Source organism: Anser cygnoides, chromosome 8 (genome assembly GCF_040182565.1).
Source record: "Anser cygnoides isolate HZ-2024a breed goose chromosome 8, Taihu_goose_T2T_genome, whole genome shotgun sequence".
Taxonomy (NCBI): Eukaryota; Metazoa; Chordata; class Aves; order Anseriformes; family Anatidae; genus Anser; species Anser cygnoides.
Window position 1 is genome coordinate 27,408,888 of NC_089880.1, and position 20,680 is coordinate 27,429,567.

A 20,680-nucleotide genomic window follows, 5' to 3' on the forward strand; every position below is an offset into this window, starting at 1 on the left:
GATCTCTTAAAAAAAGACTTTCCCAGATGTTTAAAATTGACTAGGTATTTGTCTTAAATTTGCATCTGTAAAATAACGGAGCCTACATTAGTTATATGCACAACCTAATTAAGTAGAATAAAAAAGTAGGAAAACCTCAACTAAGAACTTTATTTCAGTCAAACAAGGATATACTTTTAAATAAAAGCAGTGTAGATTGACTGCTATTATGCCACAGGTAGAAGTTAAAGCCTCAGCAACAAACTCACCCTCCTGTACCATCAATAAGTTTGCTTTCCACAAAGTTATAGATATCCTGGAATTCTTCTTCACGACAAGGCAGAGATTTGGGGATAGCAGAAACATGCAGCCTTTTGACAAATAAATAAATAAATAAATTTAAAATTAGAGGTCCAAGAATTGCATTTTCACAGTTCTACCTGAAGGGCCCACTGGGGAAAAACAAATAGCCACCCTCCTCCCCCCTTTACAGTTGCATATAGCTTTTCAAATCTGTCTTACATACTTTAAGTCTGAATACCAATGTCAAGTATCCAAAAAGAAATAGTCTAGTCTCTCTATAGTTTTTAAGCTTTTAGATTAAGAAGGCTGAATGATCATCTTTGTAAGCAACCACCATTAAATACACAATAAAGATCTAGCTGTTGTAATTCACAAAAAAAATAACTCAAGGTAGACTAGGGATAAAAAGGGACAATAGCGTATAGGAAGAGGTGAAAAAGCTGAAACTCAGTTTGAAATCCTGTACACATTTTTTTTTCCCACTATGTGAGGACTTAGGCACATATGAAGAAGTTTTTTCCCCACTCATCGAGAGGAGCTAAATATTGTACCTTTACAGTCTACAGGAGAGGATCCTTGTTTTTCTAATGTTACACAGAATAAAGACAGATACCTAATTCTGAAGGACTTAACATTGACTGATTACAATAATTTGAAATTGTAAAAGTAGTACTGTAGCTACTACTTGTACTTGTAACCGTAGTATTGTATTGGAAATTCTTAAATGCTCTTCTGGTATCAAAACACTACGCATTTTTTCCAAATTTATTCAATCTAGTAAAAGTTGGCATTTCCCTATTTCAGCACAGCCTACAGCTCTGCATGCCTGAAACAAAACTATTATTTCTTCCCTTCAGCAAACATTACCTTAATCTGGCTTCTTCTAGCATACTGGCTGGTTTCTGTGCTGCATGGCTGCGTCTGGGAATTTCAGGAGTTGCATTCCGGGGTGTCTTCGGTGTTCCTGGTAAAGGCTGCAGAGAAAAATAGAACCTCAAACAGATTTGCTAGATACAAGAATTTCTGCTGGAGCCTGATCATTCATACAAGTTTCCAAAACAATACTGATGCATAACGACTACCTGGGGATGGCAAAGTAGAAAAGAGAAACAGTCCTTAAAAAGGGAATTTCCACATAAGCCTCACAGTCTTTTTCTTCCTTGAGGGAAAAAAGAAACTGGGAGGGGAATGGTGACACAGACAACTTTAAAATTCTTCAGCCAGTTACAAGGTAAAGTTCTTTATATTTTTCTGAAGTCCCACGTTACAAAGTGGTCTGGATTTTAAGAAACAGCAAGCAAATAGGAACTGATCAATCTGAATTTCACTGTCCAAAGAAAAAAGCCATGCAACATCTGAAATATTCTTCCTTATTGTGCTTACAGGTTCTAGTTATCCTAGGGTTTCTGCGTTAGACATTTCATAAACAAAGAAAAAATTAGCCATTGTCAGTATGTGCCTGACTGAGGTGCTGAAGAGTGTTAACAAGTCAGGCCTAAGATCCATCAAACCTGGAGTCTCATCCCAGGGATTTCCATCCCCAGTGGCTGTAACACTATGAGACATTGCCGGCCATGCTATCTTTGGTGTGGCCATGAACCCTGTAGAGCATCCCTCCTGTGTTGGCAGCATCAGCACATTGGGAAGCCTCCAAGAATTGGGACAGCACAAAGTTGGGTTTATGGCTTACTGCTGTATATAGAGATTGTGCTGAATAAAGACTACACAGAAACTGCACTAAAGTGTCTCCGTGTGCAGTTTACAGTAAGAGTCAAAATGTTGGCTATAAATGGATGCTTAGAGAACAGTAAGAACAGGACAAGAATATATTTCAGCCTTCAGCTATTTTGACTTCATAGGATTTCATGCAATGGATGTAGTTTCTTTAGCAACCACCCCCATGGATCATTCTTGGGTACTTCCACAGTCTCTCACTGAACCCAGATAAATTTCTTACAGTAACAATATCGCTTGCCCAAGAGCTGCACAGGTCTAACTACTCACTGAATAATTCATTACTCTTGTTTTGATCACAATTCCTACTAGGTTTGAGAGCCTGTAGAGAAAACAGTCAGTTTCTGCTCAACTCTTCTGCCACTCATGACTTCAGAGACTTACTGTTATCTCCTCCCACACTGTCTCACTTTTAAGCTCACAATTCACATACTGCTCTCAGTTGTTACCCATGTAGAATCAAATCCATCCATTTCATCATCTTTCCTGCCTTTCTCTGATTTATTTTTTTTTTGAGAATAAGGGCTAAGAATAGGGCATCAATCACTGGTCAGCTCCAGCCTAATCCAACATTTTCTCTTAGGCTGACGTTTTCTGATCAACATTGTCACAACATTCATGATGTGCAAGTGCATTTTCATAAATGTGCTGAAGCTCTTATGAATCAGCTACTGTTTCAATTCAAAACTATGGGATTCAGATACTTAACTTTGGTACAACTTTGGTTGGTATTGAGCATTCCAACAACTGCCTTAGAAATAATAAAAACAACCTTTTAAAATGTCAACAGCTACAAGGAACCTTACAGTTTTCTTCAGGGTCTTGGCAGGAGTGTGAACTGAAGGCTTCCTTGAAGATTTTGGGGTGCTGAATATTCTGCCTGCTTTAGTTTTCTTTTCCGGTGTACAAAGCACATCGTTATCTTCTTCCTCGCTACTTGAAGAGTACAATCCATCTGAGCTAGACAGAAAATCCTCTTCCTGGCTTGAGTCTATCATATTTAATAAGCTATAAGAAACAGAAATGGCATGAGTTTTTAAAAGACTATATGCAATTCTACTCGCTACAGAGTTTCATTTGATACATTTTCAGCTTTTCCTGTAGTTGCCATAATCAGCAAGTCAACATGCTCTCCACTTGAGCTGTTAAGTTTTTCCATAGCTACTTAATAGAGTGGTTTAAAGGAAGTCAGTTTTCTGATGAACACTGAGTCAGCTTAACATTTCTGAATACACAAGACAGTTTTCACTCTGCAATTAAGCTTATTTCTGTAATCATTTGCATTTCAATATTACGCTATACAAACTCTCAAGGCTTCAGGCTATCAAAAGCAACCTGAACAAGATATCATGGAAGCGAAAGTTTACCTGATTTGCTGTGCAATGCGAGCACTTGTCTTCTGTGCACATGCTCTACGAGAACGAGGGGTGACTACAGGGCTCAGACTACCCAGCTCCTGAAGGCCAGTTAAGCTGTAAAGAAAGAACACAAAGCTACTTGTATTTCCTCTTTGCATCACCCTTGTAAAGATGGAGAGAAGGCCTTTCAAACTTCAGGCACGGTTGTGTTGGAGTGACAGCCAGAACAAACTCATTACAGTTGTTATAGACTGGACATGGCGTGGACACTGGCAGCATAGTTTGCCCTCATTGGCACTTGCTTCGACACATCTTTGCCCAGAAAAAACAAACATTTACATTCATGGTCTACACTAGAAAGATTTCCTATTAAAGAATAAGTGCTGCCATGTCTGTTCTCCTTCAGAGTCAATTTATCTATTTGAGTTTTGAGATTCCTTCACTGTTAGCTTAGGCACTTGATCCTTACTGTTGAAACATTTCACTGCTATTGGTTTTCCTACTAGTAATTCATCTTGTTGTGTGCTTTGAACATATGCTTTAATTATTTGTAGACATAAAAAAAAGAATCTGAGAACTGCCTACAAATGCCACTGAAATGCCTTTACCTTAAGAAGTGAAGTAGCGATAGTTTTTATGCTATATATAATAATTGACAGAGAAGGGGGCGAATCCCTCAAGTATTGCACCCGTAAATTTACTATTTGAAAAGAAGAACCTCACTGGTTTATGGCTTCATGCGTCGTTTTATGTAAGGATGTTTGATCCATTCTCCCCCTGCCCCAGCTTAATTCCATTTTTAAAGATTGAAGATATACTTGCACAATAATTACGCTTTGATTTCTTTTCTAAAAAGTAGTATGAAAGTATACACGTAATTATCATGTGAACTCTTATGAGGCAATCACAGCTCTTCCTACAGTCTGGCACATCTCAATAGTTGTCACAGATAAGGCACATCTGAGCTTGTACCACATACATACAGGGACTGCAGGGAAACAGACTTTTATCCAGGCTGCTGAATACAAACCTCAATGATCAATTATGCTTCAATTTTTTTTCATATCCCTTTCATCATCCTACCATTCCCAATCCTCTCTGTTCTTCTCACTGGGAGCTGCTTGTGCCCAGTTCTAACATCAGCTCTTCTTACAACCTTCCCCAATCATCCATTCACTTCCAAGTAACACACTTGCTTTAACTTCACCACAGCACGTTTGTAGCTATTTAGGCTATCCCCCACTCTCTCACTGATCTTAGCAGACAACGTGTGGGACACAAAGGCACTTTGCCTGCTTTTCTCTCCAGAGCTCTTTCTTAAGTGTGCTATTTCTAAGTAATTCTCTTAAAGATATTACATACAAAAATAATTATGAAAATGCTATCACTTACCACATAGTGTCATCTTTAATATTAAGATTCTTGGCTTTTTCGTTAGATTTTTGGACGTTACTATAGGGGGATAATCGTATTGTATCACTAAACCTCTGCCGGTGCTCTGCAGCATCACCCACTGAATTTGAGTCATCATCAGCACAAGGTATTTTTGGCGGCGAGCCCAGAATTCCTGTGAATTTCACTTTTCGTTTAGCAGCTGATGGTTCTAACATTACTATAGTATCACAGTCATCATCCAAAAGCTCCAAAACATCACAGTCCAGGAGCTTGCTTTTAGGAAATTTTGCGGGACCTAGGAATCAAGAGCAAAATAAACTTTTGTCAGGCTGTACTATGGATGGTTTCATTAACTTTCAGAAGACATAGTATGACTGGCTTGGTGGCTGTCGTTTAAATGATAAGTGGTGGCATTAAGCTTCAGGGACAAAGAAAACCTCACTGGAAGGCATGCATTCCCTCTCCAAAGACGACAAAAAAGTACTACAGACTTATTTTTCCATTTCCTAACTCTCTCCATCACTTACAACTTTACTTAGGCTTCAGTTTGAATATATAATGTGTTACAAAAGGCCAAATGTGCTTGCTCAGCCAGCCCAGTTACCTTCTAGCATACCATTAGCCAGAAGATTAAGGAAATAAAAAAAAAAGGGAGACATTACAATGTCAAATTAGTCTGACTGGTAGCATTTCAGAAAACAAACACTTTAATTTAGACTTACGAGTTACAAATAAAACATTTGCAACAGCAATTGAACGTAAGCATTATAGTTGCTTGAAATAATGGACATATAAGATAAAGAACTGCTGCTGCCGCCAAACACATGGGCTAACCCCAAAGCTTAAATAAAGTAGCTAAAAATACAGTATTGCCACTGCTTAGACTACCCAAAAATGAAGAGGCACGAAACACGCTACATTCAAAACCAAATGGACAGAAAATTGCCATATACATACTGTTTAACTGTAGCTTCTTCCTTGCTGTTGGAGTTTTGGTGCCATTAGCCACTCTTTGCGAATATCTCTCCTTAGACAGGGAGGACTTGGAAGCAGAATGTTTTGATTCTATTTCTACCTCGACATTTTTTGTTTTCATGACACTCCGCGCAACCTTCTTGGTCTCTTTTTTCATGGAGGAAATGATGTCCAAAGGAACAAAAGAGTTCAAAGAGTTTGGGATGCCATCTCCCTTCTTGTTAGCGTCTTTCAGCTTAGAGAACGTGTCAGTGGACAAAGCCTTAAAGCACTTCCCATCCCAAGACTGTTTCACGTAGAAAATTTTTTCCTTGTTTAACGCAATGGGTAGTTCCTCCTTTGGATGTAGTGGTATGACCTGCAAAAGGAGAAAATACCAACACGCACACCTTAACATTTCCTGTTAACTTAGCATTCAACTATTTTCTATTTACATATTTTATTATTGGAACTCGTGCTATCTTTCATTACAGAAGGCAACGCCTTCAGTCTAGGTATGCTTAGCCTAGCATAACTTTCCTGTACTACTGGCCTCCCATCACATCATTTCGCTCCATGCAATCCTCTAAATGAGCTGGCTGCCAGCAACCAAAGTTATTTTGGGATGGAGGAAGGAACATTAACAGTTTTGAACTATCCTATAAAACTGCATTAGCATACAAATACACATCACACGTTTGGGAAGGAGTAAAGTAGCTGCATTGTTATGTTATGCTTTCCAAATTGTTGTGGTTTCTTTCTTCCCTGTAGGTATAGATGGGCAGCTGTACATACCAGAACACTTTCAATAATCGTCTCCACAGCTATGTCATTGTCGTAGCCAGAAACCTGATCAAAAAATACTTCTTGGGGAGAAACCTCTCTTTTAAGCAGTTTCCGTTTATTCTGAGGTATCTCTGTAATATGAGAGAACCACTGCACGACTGCGTGTTTCTGCTGAGCGCCTATAACAATGAAAAGAAGCCAGTGAACACTCAATTTTGCTGCATCACGAATAGTTATTACCTCAATGATTTCTGCAGAAATATTGGACAAGACACTTCACATACACGTAATGAAAGGCAGTGTTCTTCCCTAAGAACTTTTAGTTTAGACAGGACCGAAAAAACAGGATGGAAGGTATTACAGCTGTCTTTTTCCAGATGGTCAAGATAGGAGAGAAATTGGCTCAAGTTTGCACAGAGTCAATACCAAAATTAGGAACTGACTTCAGGTCTCTGAAGTCTGAGTTGAGGCTTTCAAGGCTTAAGGTAATACCTGCACAGAGTCTCGGAACACAGAACACCTGCAGACCAACGAACCCACCAGCTCACTGTCACAAATTAAGAAGGTTCCTTATTTGCATGCATGTGTTCTAGCTGGACTCCACTAACTGAAGGCAGTGACATAAAAGGAGAACTGAGAAATTTCAGAACATTATTTGTTATTTCAGTGTTATTTTAGAAATAAACCAGGAACATTTGTTTGCTGCCTTAAAAAAAAAAATCAGATAATCCTGCTGTGAAATATACAGAAGTCTGAATAAACACTATGAACAGATTCAATGTGGATAGATTAAAAAAAAAACCTTTTGAACATATTACAATTGAATATGCTCCTCTCTACACGTTAAGGAGTTCATCTTTGATTAAAACACAGCTACATATATTTAATTTGTCAAAGATGCAGAAATTCATGAAAAGAATATTCAGTTATGCTACAATAAATGTGCATTAGTACATATGTATCACTCCAGTTTATTTATGTTTAAAAGAGTAAAGAATTTAAAAAACTACAAATTACCACCACAGCCCAAAACAAACAACAAAAGCTGTTCAAAGAAATCAGACATAGCTAATGTACAGTTTCTCATTCAGACAAACTTTGTGCTGCCTACCTGCCATGGTTCATTTGTTCATACCTCCCTCTATCTATAAATAAGTAGTTCTACAGGGGACAGAAGTAATGAGCCCCATTTATTCAGCCTTGTACCTTATGTCCCTGGTGTCTAATAAGATGCAAGTACCAGGGCTGTAGCATTGTTGCTCTGTTTGAATTTTCCAATCTCTAAATAAAGCATAAGCTCACACTGTCTTCCTCAAGGACCATTTCTCTTAAAGTAAACAACTAAGCGAAAGATTTTGCCTTTTAATGCCTTTCAACCCTGTGTTTAACTATCCAATTTAGTTGAAATTAGCTATTAGCCGCAAACATTTGGGGAGTATGTGCATATAGATGCAGTGATTACCAAAACCTAGTTTCCTTCATAACTTTGGCCAGCAATGCTTTTAATTCTACCTACATTTCCGTGATACAAGCGTCTTTAAGATTTCTCAGCTAGGAGGTAACTTTTTTTTAATTATTTCTTACCATCTTCATAGAAATCCAGGAGCTGTGCCACAAAAGGCTGATCTGCATTCTCCCCTTCTATTAAAACAAAGTTGCCAAGCTGTATACATTTTTCTGTTCTGCTTCTTTCTGATTTTATAATGATCCCCCTAGAAAGTGACACACACGCAGATTAGCAGGATTTCACATCCTTTATAATTCACATATCATTAAAGCTGATCACCTGCCAGCCTTATAGCTAGTTATGGCCCACTTACAAAGGCTAAAATTAATTTTCCCTACTAAAAATCACATAGATTTTAAATAGTTAATACTTATTCACAAGTTTAATTAAATGCTTGTTTAAACATTATACAATTTACAAATCAAGAGCTTTGTGACAACTTTTTGTTATTTCCGTAAAGTGTTGTGACACAGTATGGCAAGACCACTACTCCTTAGTAATATTCCTCCTGCCACGGTAAACTTAATGATGTCAAAAAGTTAAAGAAACCTGCACCGTTCAAGTTCCCCCGAGAAACCAGAAATAAATGTTATTTACTTGTACTGCAAAGTCCTCAGTTTTCTGTCTGAGTTTGTAGGCTTTCCATACCAGGAGTAAATAATTTTGTTCTGTTGCTGGGTGTTCATGATTCCCAAGGAAAAGCTAAAATAAATAAACAAACAGTTTTTGCTTATTATTTAAAAATAAAAGCAGAGAAAGACCCAGGATTGCCGGATTGCTAGAACTGCAATAAGTTCTTTTAGTGAATACGAAGAAGCTGGCATAGATCAGTTGATCCACAGAAACCTACCATAGCTCACATCTACGGACACCACTCTCTCAAGGAAAGAGGAAAAAAGGAAGGTTTTTGGTAGCGGATTGTCCTTTAACTCTGTTTTTTCACATCCAGCATTTGATTAACACATCTGACAAACAATGATTCCCTTGACACCGGCTTGCTCACTTGTTTACAGAGCAAGTTACCAGGACTGATGTCTTCTGTTTTGCCTGCTACCAAAATTCTCCCAAACACTGGAGGCTAAGATGCAGCCTTACTGCCATCTCCCCGAGCTCTATTTCCCCCATCTCCTTCTCTGAAGGCAGCTTCAGCTCCCAGCAGCACAGCCCTCGCCCAGCAGCACTGGGACGTTCAATTGCCAGACTTTCAACCCCAGCCCGGCTGCGGCCCCTCAGCGCCCATCACCACAAGGGCCCCAGCCCGCCAAGGGCCATTTTAACGCTGCTTTTCAGCCGGCTCCCTGAGGCCGGGGGGGTGAAACGGCCACGAACGTTTCGCTTTTGCTTTTTTTCCTAAATAAGAAATTTCCCTTCGGAAACGGACCGCTTGCCTCAGGAAAACTCAAACCGACGACGGCTAAGGGCGCTCCCTCAGCGAGCCCCGGTGCCTCACAAGGAGCCCTACCCCCTGAGGGAGCCTTTCTACCTCAGCGAGGCCCCCAGTTCCCTCACAGGGAGCCCCCCCCACCCCACCCCGGCTCCCTCAGCTCCGTGCTGCGGGAAGGGGCCATAACGGCCGTGGGGGATCGCCCCCACAGAGCCCCCCCCGCCCCCGCCCGCTCCCCTCAGGCCCGGGGCCGCGCTCACCGCTCCCCTCAGCGACCCCCGCGCGCGCAGCGGCAGCAGCGCGACCTCCGGGCGGCGCCGCGACGAAACTTCCCGCCAAAGCGCGCACGGGGACGTAGGGGGCGGGTGGAGGAGGAGGAGGAGAAGGAGGAGGAGGAGCTCCGCCATACTTGTACCTGGCACCCGCCGCCCTCACAGCAGCGCCGGAAGGGAGGCGCCTGCCCGAAAATAAGGTGGTGGCGGCGGCCGCGGAGAGGGATCCGGAAACGGAATCGGTTGCGGCCCGTCACGGAAGCGGGCAGCGGGGGGGCGCCGCCGGAGTGGGGCGGCCATGGCGAACCGGACGGTGAAGGACGCGCACAGCATCCACGGCACCAACCCGCAGTACCTGGTGGAGAAGATCATCCGCACCCGCATCTACGAGTCCAAGTACTGGAAGGAGGAGTGCTTCGGCCTCACGGGTACGGCGGGGCGGGGGGCCTGGGGGGCTCTGAGGGGGCTCTGAGGAGCCGTCGCTCGCCCCCTGACGGGCTGTTTTCCCCCCTGTAGCCGAGCTGGTGGTGGACAAGGCCATGGAGCTGAAGTACGTGGGGGGCGTCTACGGCGGGAACATCAAGCCCACGCCATTCCTGTGCCTGACGCTGAAGATGCTGCAGATCCAGCCCGAAAAGGATATCATCGTGGAGTTCATCAAAAACGAGGACTTCAAGTAAGTCTGTGCACGCTCTCGTGGTGGTATTTTATTTTGAATTTGTCGTAATAAATGAAATCTGGATGTCCAAAACGGCCAGGGGAACCCTAGACAAGGTTTAGCTTTCTCTTGTATGTGGTAAAATTTTTCTTCCTTGTGCAGGGCCTTATTCTTGCTTTTGAAGAGTTTGCTCTCCATGTCATCTAGGTTGTTGAAATTGCTCGCCTTCATGGTGTGCTCTATCTGTGATAACGCAGCTCTGCCTGAAGTACATGGAATGAAGTGCATTAACGCAGCCAGAATCAGCTACTTTCTGTTTCCCTAATCACTGGAAGTGATAATGCGACTCCTGCATGCATAATAAACCCGCACAAAGTACATGTATCTACTCGAGTATTTGAAGGAGGAATTTATGATAGTGTACCAGTTTTCCTCAGAAATCTCTGAGAAATTTCTCTCAGAAATTCCTTTTACCCAAACTGCTAACTATGCAAACAATTCAAATAAGCAGAATGGTTTGCCTTTTAGGTACGTCCGAATGCTCGGTGCGTTGTACATGAGGCTGACGGGCACAGCTATTGACTGCTACAAGTATCTTGAACCGCTCTACAATGATTATCGAAAAATAAAAAGTCAGAACAGAAATGGGGGTAAGCAGCCTTACACTATTTTGATTTCTCGATGCCTCATAGATGGCCTCTTGATAGAAAAATGTAACACGATAAATATTCTCTTTGGTAATACAGCTTAAAATGGGGAAAAACATATTTTTAAAGTTTTGCTTTTACTTGTTCATTCTTTGGCTAGTTTGTTGCTGATCTTGCTGATGTGTACAAACAAGAACTGCCTTGCTTATTTTGCTTTCCTCAAGTGCTTTTGTTTTCTGTTGTATACTGAAACTCAGTTCCACAAATACCAGAGACACCACTCATGTGAGCACTGAGAATCTGCTAGTCCTAGCTAGCTATGCATTGTTTCCCATTTCTGCAAGACAGATCTAATGATTTCCCTTATCATGACTTTAAAATTATGTGTACAGCACCCTCAATAAAGTCTGAAGTGTTTTGTCTTTATCAGCTAGCATTAATCTTGTTTTTTAAATTCTTCTTTCTCCCCCCTAGAATTTGAGTTGATGCACGTGGATGAATTTATTGATGAACTACTCCATGAGGAACGTGTGTGCGATATCATTCTGCCTCGATTACAGGTTCGGAAAAGTGGATGGTCTAACTGCATCAGATTTAGTAGTTGTATCAGCTGCTGGCTTGTTGCAGGAAGCTGCAATTCAGGCCCTTTGGGCATGTAAGATGGGCATGTGAGCTGCCTCCTTAGGTGTTTGTTCTTGAGCTGTGTAAGATAAAGTTGTAATTTCTTCTAGAAACGGTATGTTCTGGAAGAAGCTGAGCAACTTGAGCCTCGTGTTAGTGCTTTGGAAGAAGACATGGATGATGTAGAATCTAGTGAGGAGGAAGAGGAGGAAGACGAAAAGGTTAGTGACCTATTTGCAGAGGGATTGTTTAAACCGGTGCTCGGATGGATCACCCCTGTCTTTGTGGCCTATGAGAAATATTTGAGGGGAAGCCTCAGAAAGCTGTTTACAGCTCTTACATCCTCCCCTGATGGATTTTCATATAAGCTGCCAGTGAGAATATTTTAGACTCTAAAGTGCTTTGTAAAGCTTTCCTGTCTGCTGAAACTCACAGACCTGGATCTGTTCTGTGCTACCTAAATGTGTTCACGTCAGTTGTTTTATGTACACAGGAGAGAGGGTGACGATGAAAGTTATGGTGACAGTCATAGTCAGTTCTGCTGTACTTCATTTATTTATTGTTCAGAAGTCCTTACTGATTTTAAAAAAATGGAACTAGTTACAGAAATATTTTTCCCCACTGTTTCCAGCTGGAGCGAGCACCCTCTCCTGACCACCGCAGAAGAGGCTACAGGGATCTTGATAAACCTCGCAGATCTCCAGCCGTGCGATACAGGCGGAGCCGGAGCAGGTCTCCACGAAGGTGACACATGGCTCTTTTTAAGCGTTACTTTTACCTATAATGCTGCAGAACGTGAAGCACGGAAGTAAAGGTGACAATTCAGCAGAATCTCCTACACCTAATTCCTTTAGTCACTTTCCTAAAGTAAGGAGTTGCAGTGCACAGCTGCAGTCAACATTTGTCCGTACCCTTCCCTTGTTCTTCAGTAACTTAAACTTGCTGGCCGATGTTAGCTAAATCTGACAATAGAATGAAGATATTAAGGAGAACCAAGTGCTTGTTTTCATGTAAACCAAAGGTTGGAGAGAAAATCCAATTACTCTTGCTGGTAGTAAGCCGAAAAAAAAAATATCACAATTTAACTCTTCAGCTCACTGTATGGGCCAGAGCAGAAGCATGCACTGCCTCTCATGCATCGGGCCAAACAAACACTAACTGGGAACATGAGAAAGTGCAAAGGAAGCTGTGGCGCTGTTGCTGTGGAATGCAGGAAATGAAACTGCTGGTTCTTTTTTTTTTTTTAAATGACCCTCTTTTTCTCCCCATTACAGGCGAAGCCGCTCTCCAAAGAGAAGAAGGTAGTCTTTTATTCTATTATTTATTCTCAGAGTGTATGTCTTTAGTACGGCTATCTTACAAGATTCTTTTCTCTCAGTCCATCACCACGCCGGGAGAGGCATCGCAGCAAAAGCCCAAGACGACACCGGAGCAGATCTAGGGAGAGGCGCCACAGATCAAGATCTAAATCTCCAGGTATTTCCATAGTTTACACGTAAAATCTGGCATATCTTTTTCAGTAGAATATCCACTGCAAGAAAAATCTGTGTCATGGTATCAAGAAGCTAGTTTAGGTGTTTAATCTAGCTTATAAAGTGGTTAGTTATATGAAAGCAGTGCTGGAGAACTTCAATACATACAAAATTGCCTTGAGTGCATTTTTCAGGTATTTGCCAGGAGGCTAATTTGACTGCTCTAATTAAGCCTAGAGCTCTGCTATTATCTACAACACTGTCACCAGAAGCAGATTGCATAAACAAAAGAATTCCAGGGTCTATGGAAGTAACAGTTACCTTTTTTTTTTTTATCTTATAGGGCACCACCGTAGTCACAGACACAGAAGTCATTCCAAATCCCCTGAAAGGTAGTATTTCTTGGTATATTTCTTAAGAATGACCGTACAGTCATAGGTGGTCTTACTTGTCATTGAATCTCAGGAACTGAAGCTCTTACAATGTTAAAGTATTCTGTGTGGTACCTCACCCAGTGTTACAGTAAAGCTATTATGCGTATCCTGTAAAATCCTTTTACAAATACATCAACGCGAAACGGAGGACTAGGGAGAATCTCCATCCTTTACTGGATGCGAGGGGAAACCTAGTTACTAAGGATGAGGAAAAGGCTGAGGTGCTCAATGCCGCCTTTGCCTCAGTCTTTAGCGGCAATACCGGTTGTTCTCCGGACACCCAGTGCCCTGAGCTGGTGGAAGGGGATGGGGAGCAGGATGTGGCCTTCGCTATCCATGAGGAAATGGTTGGCGACCTGCTACGGAGCTTGGATGTGCGCAAGTCGATGGGGCCGGATGGGATCCACCCAAGGGTACTGAGAGAACTGGCGGAGGAGCTGGCCGAGCCGCTTTCCATCATTTATCGGCAGTCCTGGCTATCGGGGGAGGTCCCGGTTGACTGGCAGCTAGCCAATGTGACGCCCATCTATAAGAAGGGCCGGAGGGCAGACCCGGGGAACTATAGGCCTGTCAGTTTGACCTCAGTGCCGGGGAAGCTCATGGAGCAGATTATCTTGAGGGTCATCACGCGGCACTTGCAGGGCAAGCAGGCGATCAGGCCCAGTCAGCATGGGTTTATGAAAGGCAGGTCCTGCTTGACGAACCTGATCTCCTTCTATGACCAAGTGACGCGCTTGGTGGATGAGGGAAAGGCTGTGGACGTGGTCTACCTTGACCTCAGTAAGGCTTTTGACACCGTTCCCCACAACATTCTCCTCAAGAAACTGGCTGCTCGGGGCTTGGACTGGCGTACGCTTCGCTGGGTTAGAAACTGGCTGGATGGCCGGGCCCAGAGAGTTGTGGTGAATGGAGTCAAATCTGGTTGGAGGCCGGTCACTAGTGGAGTCCCCCAGGGCTCGGTACTGGGGCCGGTCCTCTTTAATATCTTTATCGATGATCTGGATGAGGGCGTCCAGTGCACCCTCAGTAAGTTTGCAGATGACACCAAGCTAAGTGCGTGTGTCGATCTGCTCGAGGGCAGGAAGGCTCTGCAGGAGGATCTGGATAGGCTGGAGCGATGGGCTGAGGTCAACTGCATGAAGTTCAACAAGGCCAAGTGCCGGGTCCTGCACCTGGGCTGCAACAACCCCAAGCAGAGCTACAGGCTGGGAGATGAGTGGCTGGAAAGCTGCCTGGCCGAGAAGGACCTGGGAGTATTGGTGGATAGTCGGCTGAATATGAGCCAGCAGTGTGCTCAGGTGGCCAAGAAGGCCAACGGCATCCTGGCCTGTATAAGAAGCAGTGTGGCCAGCAGGTCGAGGGAAGTGATTGTGCCCCTGTACTCGGCTCTGGTGAGGCCGCACCTCGAGTACTGTGTTCAGTTTTGGGCCCCTCGCTACAGGAAGGACATGGACGTGCTCGAGCGAGTCCAGAGAAGGGCGACCAAGCTGGTGAGGGGTCTGGAGAACAAGTCTTACGAGGAGCGGCTGAGGGAGCTGGGCTTGTTCAGCCTGGAGAAGAGGAGGCTCAGGGGCGACCTCATCGCTCTCTACAGTTACCTGAAAGGAGGCTGTAGAGAGGTGGGGGTTGGTCTATTCTCCCACGTGCCTAGTGACAGGACGAGGGGGAATGGGCTAAAGTTGCGACAGGGGAGTTTTAGGTTGGATGTTAGGAAGTACTTCTTTACCGAAAGGGTTATTAAGCATTGGAACGGGCTGCCCAGGGAGGTGGTGGAGTCACCATCCCTGGAGGTCTTTAAAAGACGTTTAGATGTAGAGCTTAGGGATATGGTTTAGTGGAGTACTTAGTGTTAGGTCGGAGGTTGGACTCGATGATCTTGAGGTCTCTTCCAACCTAGAGAAATCTGTGAATCTGTGAATCTGTATTTGACAATAGAAAACACTAAACCACTATATATCATGTTGATCTTATGATGCAGTAAAAATCACTGTCTTACATACCTGAACTGTTTTCTGTTTCAGATCTAAGAAAAGCCACAAGAAGAGTCGTCGAGGGAATGAATAATACTAACTCCAGTAGTTTGGAGGCCTGGCATTGTGGTCTAATACTGTCCTATCTGCTTTATGGGACAGCTGAATATGTACTGGCTGCTTTAGCAGCCCATTTCTTTAGTCCATCTCTTCTTGTATAAGTGTTTTTATTTCTTTGTTTTTTAACTAAAAGAAAGCTAAAGATCCTCTTTAGGTAGTTACTTTCTTATTCTTGTGATAGAATTTGGGAATTGTTTTTAAAGTGTTTTTCTCAAGGCCTGTAAAAGTCAGTGAAGAGCAATAATAAAAGGGGGGCTGTCTTTAAAGGAGGCTTCTGGTGTCTTTTGTAATACTTCCAGATTTCTAATTGAAGCTGGCTTTATTTTCAAATCAAGGTGATGTTATGACCAACAGCTGCTGCTTAAACATATTCTAACTCTGGTAACTTAAGTCAAACACTGAAGAACTACCAGCCTAAAATATATTTATAACCTCTAATATATTTTTAACCTCTATTACAGGCAAGGAAGCAATGCTATTGAGAAGCCACTATGTTTACTAAAAGCCAAAGCTAACTTAAAGACTAGGTTTAACATAGAGCTGTCCCTTGTTCCTTTGTAAGAATCATCCTTAAGTCTAATATGCTTTTTCTGATACCAGTATCAGACAGTTCAAAAGCTTCAAGTATAGAAAAAAAAGTTTTTGCCTGAAAAGCATTATGTTAATGAGTACATTTAAAGACAGCAAACTACTCCTTTGAACACAGAGCATTTATGGCCTACCTCTGGAAGAGTGACACAATAGCTCAGCTCTAGCATCCCTCAAAGTTAGCATTCAGTAAAACCCTGTTTTTCAAATGAAAAATATTCAAGTTCTTACTCAAGTTACGGTTCTTAGTACATTTAATGACATATGGCAGGAACACAGTTGTGCTAAGTCCAGTTTGTATGACCTCTTTATTCATAATCTTGCTTCAGGAGCATGGGCAGGCAGTTTTGTCACCGTATGCTGCATATACAAGTTGGGATGTTTACTATCCACCTATTTTCACATACTGCCCAATGAGTGACAACACAAAGTAGTAAGCCAAATTAATTTATGGAAGGTCCTTTTTAGAGTTACCTCGTTGTACAGCTTGATTTTTTTTAAGATAATACCCTTTCTAAACTAATATCAAGTTAACAGAAAAGGTGTACATTTCCCTCAGATCAAGTATTCTACAAGAAAGACAGCACAGGGAGAAACACGCACTGACTGTATGTCTCATTTTAAATGAGAGAGGAAAGATGACTAGCTTTAATACCTAAATATAAGTTGTTTTTGTTATTCTAATTACAGTCACATATAAGTATACATATAAAAGAGGGAAGAGGAAGAAGTCTTAACTTTTTTTTTGCAGTTTTATTTTTCTTTTAAAAAGTTTTTTTGGCACTACATAGTTCTGTAAAGAATAGAAGTGACAAATTTTTAAACACATGAAATCCCTTTCTAATTTTATTTTTTTAGAACAATATATATAAAGTCTGAAGCAACCAAAGTATGAATACAGCTAATAGAAAATAAAGAACTTAATTTTAAAAATTCTCTCTCTTTACAGTTTATCAAGATAAAACAAAACACAATTCCCCTTAAAAATAGGGTAATAAAATAGATGAAATTTGTATCACTTAGTTTTGTGATACTAGTAAAAACTATAGTTCGTATCTATGTACAAATGATACAGTTTAAAAACAGTCTTAAATAATCTTGTATCTAAACATGTTGCATTAAGATTTTAGATCAGAACCTGAATTTTTTTCCTCCCCTCCCCCCACCCACCCACAACCCCCTTCAATTTCACTTTTTCTGTTGAATGTAATTCAGATTCAAGTGTGGGTGTCCTTGAGACAGAAGCGAGAACCGCTGGTTACTCTGCATCAGTGGACCAGCTAAAAGAAAATGGATTACAATTACTTCAGCAAATTAAACACATTTAACAGTGCTTGGCTACTTTAAATGCATTAATCGTACTTAGAAAATAAGTAATTTACAAGATTGACACAAGTGCTATCTGTGTAGCTAACCCATTTAATGGGACAATGCAGTATTACTTTAATGCTATCTCCAACACTCCCTCAGAATCATCAATACATCATTTTGTTTCATTACTTCAATCTTAGCTAACAAAAATAATTTCGCATTGCTTAAATGTGGTCTCATTTGGAAACCTTGCTACACCCAAACAGACTAGATTTGGACAAAAGGCTTTGGTGCCAGTATCTCATTTTATACAACGTGACCCAGCAACACAGCAACTGCAAGCTTCCAAGTAAAATTTCGGCCTGGTTTCTCTCTTAGTGGAGCCGAAGGTCGTTTTCCTACTGCCTTTCCCAATCCTGCAAGACACTGAACACCTTTACCTCACTAGCATTAGAAAGAGTTGAGATAAAGTCAGTTCTTCAATGCTCCCTCAATAACTGAACCTGATGCAACTTTGAAGGTAGCACTGCTCTGGTTGCAGTTGGACCAGATAACCTCCAGAGGCCCCTTCCAACCTCAATTATTCTATGGTCTTGTAAGTTGTAAGCTTTCACGTCTGTAAGGCATTCCACAAGCAACGTACAGAAGTCAAATAAAATGAATCAGCACAAAATTTTCTTCAAATTCTTAACATTCATGGGCAAATCATCTTAACCTCTAGCGAAGCACAGGTGGCTCTACAGTGAGACACCAGCAGTGGAAGAGGAAAAAGGCTGGAAGTGCAACAGAATGCAAGCTGACTCTGAATTTAGAAGGATTTAGCCCCTTCCCTCCCACAAAGATTTGCATCCATCCATACAGGAAGCCGAAGTGTTGATTTGACTCTTGGATTCGCTATGGTTCCAGGGAGCCTAGGCAAGTGAAACATGATCCTTGGCTTTTAAAGCCTTTGAGACAGTAAAGAGACATGTTGCATGAGCTGTTGATTCATATACTAGTTCTAGTACCTTGAGGGTAGAAAGGTTTGTTCGGTGGATAGCTGGCATTTCCCTGCTGCATGTAGTTCTGAGGCATATTGTAAGGCCACGCTCCTCGGAGGAGAGGAAAATGGGTAGGGGTCCCATGGTCCCAAGGGACAGAAGGAGGGTTCATTTTACCAAACTGTCCTTGGAAACCCTGATCTATTTTTCAATTGAAAGGGAAAAGCACATTGCAAGTTGAAATAATTAAACAGTAAGTCACAAATACAATTTACATCTCAAATAACAGTTTGCAGGGGACTTAATGTGATTAGTCTGACGTGCTACTGTTTTTTTTTTTAATATACATAATAAAAATTACCACCTAAATTAATTCATTATTCACTATAATGGAATTTATTGGAGGGGAAGACACAGGATGAATCAATACGTGGAATCAAGACCTACAATTTCACAATTCCACACAAAAATAAATTAGACTTTGTCATTCTCATGACAAAAAATACAAGTTCTGAACAACGTTATTAACATCTGAGCCCACACAAATCTTCACTATCACTGACGTGTGACATGAAAGCTATTATCCTGCAAAAATAACTCTCAGAAGCTATACACTGGAATTTCACTAATACCTGTGTGCTTAAGAAACTCAATACATAGATCATTGGACCAACTTATAATTCATTTTTAGAGAGAAAGATGAGTACACAAATTGTAAGCTATTCCATTTACAAATCTAATATCACTGCAGAACTTAGCATGAGAAATCAAGCATCCAAGGAGGCAGGACACACAACAGCTTATGCCAAATACTATGTACTATTAATATTAATATGTGCTATTAACTCTGCTCTTTTTGCTCATAGCTCCCAGTTTTGTAAGACACAGCAATGCCTGCTAATTTAGAAATACGACCAACGTACATTTAAAAAAAATAAATTTAAGTAACTAAAAGTACGTCAGTTCCCCTTCAGATTCATCAGAAAACTTTCAGACAACTTTCACTAACTAAAAGCTAGCTACAGGTTTCAAAATTGTAACTTTTATATAATAAAACATAAAGAATGGCTTTGGAGTAAAAATAAAATGGTCATCCCTCTGAAACTTCTAATGATCCTACTCCTGATCAGATCGTCTACTGTAAAGAAAGTAAAGTTTCTCCTTCCAATTCAAGGTTATGTGAACCCAAGGTTATGTGAACCAAGGCAAAGTTTTCCATGAACTCAGCGTTACCAACTTGTCCCAAGCAAGTATGAAAAAGCAGGCTTCAAACAGGGCAGACAGCTCATCTTTACTGTGTGCCTACCCAGTGTCTCCACCTTAATGGCATCTAAGCCATAAAGGCAACAAAGCTGATTAAAATACAAGAAGGAAAAATAGCAGGACTGAGTACTAGGAAAAGGAGTGCAATAAGACTGGAAATAGATGGAGCTGAGTGAGGGGGAAAAAAGTACTGCGACTGACAGCACAAGAAATCTGGAAAACCTGTGCAGGCAAGACGGCAGTGGAAGCAAACAATGAAACAGAGCAGAAGGAAAAAGACTGAAGACAGAGACTGACTGGACTACATGATAAAAAATGGGACTAGTTAAGGGAAAAAGGAGAATGGAGGAGAAATTAGGATTCAAAGAGCTAGTGTGCAAGAAGGCAGCTACTCAAGTAAGAAGAGTTGGCTTGGAAGAAGGTACTTGAGAAAAAAAATCAGGGCTGGGCTGGACACGGAGGAGAGAGATGCCTGGACAGGGGATTAAGATCAGAAGCGGTGGATGGTTAGGGACAAAGCACACTGAAAGCTCAGCGCACTGGCAGCAGTTCCTGTACCCTCTAAATACACTCTCCACAAAGCTTCAAACACAAAAACATGCATCTCCTGCACTTCAACAAATGTGTGAAAAACTCAGTGGTATAGTGTATCTCATTCAGTGCTGTTGACTCACAGCTGAAAATCTACTGTTGCTGCCAATTACTCTGTTAGTGCAGAGAAAGGCTGTGCAGGAGATTTCCCCAATTTCTCTCTTCTGATGAACTGCATCAGCATGTTATATGATGGATATATACATATATTTATGTATATTTAAACATAGGAGGAGTTAAAATAAATCAAAAGACCATTATTATGCTTTAAAAGATAACAGTTCAAATTCAAGGGCTGCCACATTTTAAGTTGCTTAGAAAACTGTGGGCTTTAATTACTATATACTGTTTTT

General features: G+C 41.5%; 3 protein-coding genes across 9 annotated transcripts in view; 1 reads left to right on the forward strand and 2 right to left on the reverse strand.

Annotated features, from left to right (window-relative positions):
* The window catches only part of ORC1 (origin recognition complex subunit 1), a 22,406-nt gene extending 12,567 nt beyond the window's left edge, over nt 1-9,839 (reverse strand). For 2 of the 4 annotated variants that reach the window (XR_010833259.1, XM_048061924.2), the window contains exons 1-10: nt 9,661-9,789; nt 8,614-8,718; nt 8,094-8,221; nt 6,519-6,688; nt 5,727-6,102; nt 4,767-5,064; nt 3,384-3,488; nt 2,823-3,024; nt 1,150-1,256; nt 249-350 (exon numbers count right to left, since the gene is read on the reverse strand). Coding sequence is in view for 3 of the 4 variants with exons in the window: in XM_048061924.2 (XP_047917881.2) it covers nt 249-350; nt 1,150-1,256; nt 2,823-3,024; nt 3,384-3,488; nt 4,767-5,064; nt 5,727-6,102; nt 6,519-6,688; nt 8,094-8,221; nt 8,614-8,702 (1,577 nt within the window). In the remaining variant the exon portion in view is untranslated. Of the gene's footprint in view, nt 1-248; nt 351-1,149; nt 1,257-2,822; nt 3,025-3,383; nt 3,489-4,766; nt 5,065-5,726; nt 6,103-6,518; nt 6,689-8,093; nt 8,222-8,613; nt 8,719-8,866; nt 9,513-9,660; nt 9,790-9,815 lie in introns of those variants that run through there. The other 2 variants (XM_048061925.2, XM_048061926.2) reach the window with 2 other exon arrangements.
* PRPF38A (pre-mRNA processing factor 38A) lies at nt 9,812-15,860 on the forward strand. The gene is made up of 10 exons (XM_048061943.2): nt 9,812-10,100; nt 10,189-10,348; nt 10,859-10,980; nt 11,452-11,537; nt 11,709-11,819; nt 12,230-12,342; nt 12,873-12,899; nt 12,977-13,074; nt 13,414-13,462; nt 15,526-15,860. Exons 1-10 carry the CDS (start codon nt 9,971-9,973, stop codon nt 15,566-15,568), a joined length of 939 nt encoding a protein of 312 aa, XP_047917900.1. The 5' UTR covers nt 9,812-9,970; the 3' UTR covers nt 15,569-15,860.
* Nucleotides 15,861-16,915: 1,055 nt separating this feature from the next.
* Nucleotides 16,916-20,680, reverse strand: part of TUT4 (terminal uridylyl transferase 4) — a 45,375-nt gene continuing 41,610 nt past the window's right edge. For 3 of the 4 annotated variants that reach the window (XM_048061909.2, XM_048061910.2, XM_067001572.1), the window contains 2 exons: nt 18,501-18,674; nt 16,916-17,462 (listed from right to left, as the gene is read on the reverse strand). In XM_048061909.2, the coding sequence (XP_047917866.2) occupies nt 17,371-17,462; nt 18,501-18,674 (266 nt within the window). In that variant the 3' untranslated portion in view covers nt 16,916-17,370. The remainder of the gene's footprint in view (nt 17,463-18,500; nt 18,675-20,680) is intronic. The other variant, XM_013176294.3, reaches the window with a different exon arrangement.

Coding starts and splice junctions, on each gene's coding strand:
- PRPF38A (XM_048061943.2), top strand. CDS start 9,971: ATGGCGAACCGGACGGTGAAGGACGCGCACAGCATCCACGGCACCAAC. Junction 10,101..10,188: donor GGAGTGCTTCGGCCTCACGG/GTACGGCGGGGC, acceptor TCCCCCCTGTAG/CCGAGCTGGTGGTGGACAAG. Junction 10,349..10,858: donor ATCAAAAACGAGGACTTCAA/GTAAGTCTGTGC, acceptor TTTGCCTTTTAG/GTACGTCCGAATGCTCGGTG.